This window comes from Cucumis melo, chromosome 1 (genome assembly GCF_025177605.1).
Source record: "Cucumis melo cultivar AY chromosome 1, USDA_Cmelo_AY_1.0, whole genome shotgun sequence".
NCBI classification, from domain to species: domain Eukaryota; kingdom Viridiplantae; phylum Streptophyta; class Magnoliopsida; order Cucurbitales; family Cucurbitaceae; genus Cucumis; species Cucumis melo.
In genome coordinates, this window is record NC_066857.1 from 19454554 (window position 1) to 19460135 (window position 5582).

Sequence of the window (5582 nt, forward strand, 5' to 3'; positions counted from 1 at the left end):
CAGGATGGTTCTATCCTCTAATTATGGATACTAGGCATGGGCCTGGTAATTGTTCGTTTAATGGTCAGTTCTTGTTTTGCCACTTTCGGTCAAGTGCTTTTGATGTTTTTTGCCCCACCAATTTACTCCTCAAGTCAATTTCAATGCCTTAATCCCACATGCTCCTTACTTCTGTCATGGCCATGTAGTCACTTCCCCTCCTTGTGTAATTGGTATTCTCATACAATCAAATTGAATAAACAAAGAAAAGACTTTAAGATGATTTTTTCTATAAAAAAAAATTACATCTTTAAAATATCAAAATTATTAGTGGAGAATTGCTGGCTGAAACCGAATCAAGAATATATGTTCAAACCTTGTTGATAAGATATATTTCACATTTATTATCATGTGAGACGTATTTAATCGTTGGCTGCACCTGGCATATCAGGCTTGGCTAATTGGCTGATATTATATGTGCCAAAGCTGTTGGGTATATGTTAAGGATATTAGCAAAGGCATATGAGTAATTACATACAAGTTGTAAGAATTGAGTGGTTATAGATAAAGTGTGCTTGGGAATTTTGGAGGCAGCCAGTATTTGGATGGAAATTTTGACTTTGGGAGAATCCAGGCCTCTTGAAGTGTGCTTGGTATCTTTTCAGTTTCCTTTCTTGTATCACTACAATTTTCAGTTCATTTAAGTTACAGTTTGTAGTTCCTATCAAAAGCCAAAAATTTTAGTCCTCTCAACTTTATGGGACAAGGTATAATTGTATAGTTGCACCAGAAAATGACCAATATGTGGACTTGATCGTAGAGTTCCTCTTTGTAGGTGCAAACTTGAGATCACTTGGTATAACAAAGTTTTCCATTTACTTTGTTGGGCATCCAAATGCCGAAAATACAAGTAAACATTAAATATAACTATATTGCAAACAACCAAGAAATTACAATTGAAATTCCCACCAAAATGATCTTCACTCTCCTAATGTGCTCAACTTCTCTTATTTATAATCAAGACACCACTAGTTAATTACCCATAATACCCGTAATTAATATCTACTAATTTGCCTTTTGAAGTAGATAAAACACTTCATAGACGTTTTACAATTTCATTCTCCATCTCATACATGTCAAGTATTGGTATTTTAATTAGTCCGTTATTCTAATTTATTGTTTTCATAGTGTCCACTACAAGTCTAGAGCACCGAGTGTGGATACTATGTCATAAAGTTTATAAGAGAAATTGTAAATAGGGGAAGCGTTGTCATTCGGATTCGGTATGTTATATATCAAACTATTTCTTTTAACTTATGGTTATAATAATTTTCATGAATACTAATTCATTTATTTTGCATGTTTACAGATTGATACACGAAAACCATACTCACAGGCCGAGTTAGATGAGGTGCGGGTTGAGTTGGTTGAGTTTTTGGGTTCGTACATATGATCTATGACTTATTTGTGATTCTGAAGCAAGAAACTTTTTTTGGTGACTGATTTTTGAATTGTTCATATAGAGGGGGTTGATTGATATACTTTTGAGACTTTGTTGTGGTTTAGGGTTTAAGTGAATTGTTCATATGTAGAAGGTTGCCATTATGAAACTTTATATATGGAGATGTTATACTTTTGGACTAAGTTAATTAGATGATGTTGAGTTGAATTCTTGGGAATTTGATGGAATTGTTTATATTGGTTTTGTAAATGATATGAATATGATGCAAAGTTTTGGAAATGATATGAATAGATGATGTTGAGTTGCCATTTAATGAATCTTGTCGTTTATATATATTTAAAATGGAACAATTGCTGGACAACTATACAGGACCAATGGAAGCATAATACATGCACAAAAATGTAAATAAATTACAATTAAAAAATATAGAAAAATGCTTGACGGTTTTAAAATGTCATGAACAACAGCTTTCTTGACGGTTTTAAAATGTCATAAACGACATTCTTGACGGTTTTAAAATGTCATAAATATTCATATTCTTGATAGTTTTTGTCATGCATACTAACATTCTTGACAGTTCTAAACTGTCATTAACACTTATATTCTTGACGATTCTAAACTGTCATGAAAAATTGAATACTTGACGGTCATAAACTGTCAACATTCACTATTCTTGATGATTTTACCAACCATCAAGAACTTTTGTCTTTCTTGACACTAGATTCAACAACGATTTTAAAACCGTCAAGAATAATCTTTCTTGACAGTTTAAAACCATCAAGAGAGTCTGTTTTTGTAGCTCATGAACTCCAAGAGTTGACAGGATCAACTTTTTAGACTTCACACTCTTTGGTTTGCACAATCCTTTTCTTTTTTCCAAAAGAAGAGAGATGAATATGAGTTAAAATAATTGTGAAGTGAAATTTTATAATTAATATTAATAATGATAGAAAATAAGTGAAAACTAGTTAATTATAATTTTTTAAGTTCTTTCAAATTAATAGACGCTGACATTAATTAAGACCAAAACAAAACAATGTACTCAGTGCAGGAGAAAAAAAAGAAAAAAAAAAGGAAGAAAAAACAAACTTTAGAATGTTCAACGTGGAAACTTATGGACTACATGAAAACAAAAATGAACAAGGATTAAAGTAACCAAAGAGCCCCTCCATATCCTCTAGATTCCTTCCTTGCGTCTCGGGAAACAAGAGGTAGAAAAACAGCCAAGACATTGCTGCAATCGCTGCATGTAAGTAAAACACCCCACCAATAGTAATAGCATTTGAGATGGACAAAAATGTCATTGTAACCACACCCGCCGTGACTCTATTTACTATCACTCCTGCACTCACTCCCTGTGCACGTAGCTTTGTTGGAAAAATCTCTGAGGTATACACCCATGTGATAGGCCCCGTTCCAATTGAGAAAAATGCCACGTATGATAATATCATTGTAATACATAATCCTATATCCCAATATGTACTGAACTTCACTTGTGAATGGTGGTTGATTTTGGTGAGCCTAAATCCCAGGATGATAAGAGAAATCATATTTCCTGCAACACCAGTGAGAAGCAATGGTCGTCGTCCAATTCTATCCACCATGATTGTTGCTACTAAGACGAAAATTGTCTTTGTGAATCCAGCCAATATAATCACCAGTAGCATATGATTGTTAGATTTGATTCCCAACCGCTTAACAATGGTGGAGCTATAAAAAAAAAAAATAACGGTTATCATAGAAGCTTGTTGGAAAACATGAAGTCCTATGGTGGCAACCAAGATGTGACGGATGGATGGTGTTGGGTGGAGGAACAACTCTTTCCAAATCTTCATAGTTTGGTTGCTACGTGTTGAGACTTGAAGGGGAGTGACCTCATATGAGGAGTAGCCAGAGGGTATTCCATTAGCTTCTTTGATATCTGCGAGTCTTCGTTCAGCCTCTTCTATGGAATCTGAGGTTTTGTCAAGAACCCACTTGGCTTTTCCTATTTGGCCTTGCATCACAAGCCAACGAGGTGACTCCGGAATCATTAAAATCACAACTACTAAAAACATCGACAGAAAAATACCAATTCCAACCATGAATGACCAACCCAGATGAATTGGAAGCTTAGAGAAAAGGAAGTTTGAGAGATACCCCAACATTATGCCAAAGTTTATAAACACCTACATACATACAAATTAAGATTATACACTCAAATAAACAATAATTTAAATGCACAAAGATTGGTGCATTTGGAAATGCATGTAGATATTTCTGTCGAATTAGGTGTTAGTTTAATTAATGGAAACTAGTTTGATAAACAAACCTCTGTCAACGATGTGAAGAAGCCACGAGACGAAGTTGGGGAGACCTCGGTAATGTAGACGGGGGATACAACTAAAGCGTATCCTGTGCCGAGTCCGATGATGGATTTTCCGAGCATGAGGGAGACATAGTTGTTGGCGAAGCCCATAAGAAAAGCTCCAACGAAGAAGATGAAACCTGCAAGAACCATGGTGTAACGGCGGCCAATATAGTCAGAGGTTCTACCTGCAACAGCGGCTCCGATGGCGGTGTAGATATTGTTGACACCCGCAAAAATTTCCACCTTGAAATCGGAGAGTTTGAAATGTTGTTGGATGAATATTAGTGCTTCACCTCCATTCATGCTTTGCTCTGTTAAAGAACATAGTTACTAATTCTCTTTATTTTGAGACAAAATATGAAACCAAACCAATTTAATTCCTTCTTCACCGTAACCCAGTAGGATTGAAGTGGTGGAAGCAAAAATAGCACACATAAGAGCATATCTGTTTCTCTTCCGCTTTCCGGGCGATGGAATTTGCCGATCAAACTCAGTCCGGTTGCCCATATTTTCCATGGCCATTGCATCAGCAGGGGATGTGACCTTCTCTTCTATGGACAAGTGGTGGGGTAGATACTATTTTAAGCTTTTGGAATGATCAATTTTCACTTGTAATCAATGTTCCAAATGTGCATGTTCATGGTCGTCGTTTTAATTTTACCAAAATTTCGATCATTAGGCATGGAGAAAAATAAATCTAAATAAGTATATAAATCTTTTATGATTTTTCTTGTTGACTACAAATTGGGAGACATCGATGCAGATGAGATAAACTGATGTTAACAATCTTTTATAATTTTAAAAGTTGACTTATTTATTTATTTATATTATATTATATTTACCTTAATAACATTTTTCTAACTTATTCTTTTAAGGTTTTCAGTATAATAGAAATATCCATTAGTTCCCGAAAAGATGGATAGAAATATCTGATATATTGATAAAAATTTAATACCACACTTGTTACTAACTTATATCAATTCAGACATGAACTCAAATAATTGTTTTGTAATTTTGCCTCTCGATCTGCTTCTACTTATTGTTTTGTACACGATCGTTTAAACGATTTTTTTCCCTAAAATTTTATCAATTTCATAAGGACAATGAAAAGATTAACCATATTTAGAGGAAGAAGTAATTATTAAAAGATAAAATTGCAACCATTCTCAAAGTTTAAGATTAAGGATGAATGCAATATTTTTGTAAGTTAAAATTGCAATTTAGAAAGCGTGTAGGGTTAATTAAAATTGATTTTTATTTCCCTTTTTGTTTTTTCTTTCTTTTTCCTAACCCATCCTTGGACTACTTTTCAAAATCGATGGAAAGAAAACTATTTTTAATATGTTTATATAATGAATAAGCCTAATTCAATAAATTTAAATATGATTCTCACTTAGAGATTTAAGAACTTTCTTAAATATAACAATATTTACGGCCCGTATAACCAAACCCATAAATTTAGTTATTTTAAATATTTCAGATTTTCACTTCCATCATTTTCTCTGCGATTTTTTATCGTCTTCCTCATTCCTTCGTACTCTTCATGCGATTTCTTTTTTTTTTTTTTTTTCAGATTTAGGTAACCAAATCTATTTATTTTTATTGTCATTCTTATTTTTCTCTCTTTTGTTAGGCATGTCTTTCTTCTTATTTCTTTTTTTTTTTTCATTCACTGTTTGTATCGTCTTTCTTTTTTTTTTAAATAGATGATGTATAAAAAATCTTGAAAAAGTTGGTTAGGCATTTAAATTAGAATAACCAAAACTAAAAGATTGTGTATAAAGAATATTG

General features: G+C 33.2%; 1 protein-coding gene across 1 annotated transcript; it reads right to left on the minus strand.

The window, feature by feature from the left end:
• Nucleotides 1-2511: 2511 nt before the first annotated feature.
• Nucleotides 2512-4471, minus strand: LOC103489604 (putative polyol transporter 2). Its single transcript, XM_008448826.3, has 3 exons — nt 4181-4471; nt 3753-4102; nt 2512-3609 (listed from the first exon to the last, which is right to left on the minus strand). Exons 1-3 carry the CDS (start codon nt 4311-4313, stop codon nt 2554-2556), a joined length of 1539 nt encoding a protein of 512 aa, XP_008447048.2. The 5' UTR covers nt 4314-4471; the 3' UTR covers nt 2512-2553.
• Between the last annotated feature and the right edge of the window lie 1111 nt (nt 4472-5582).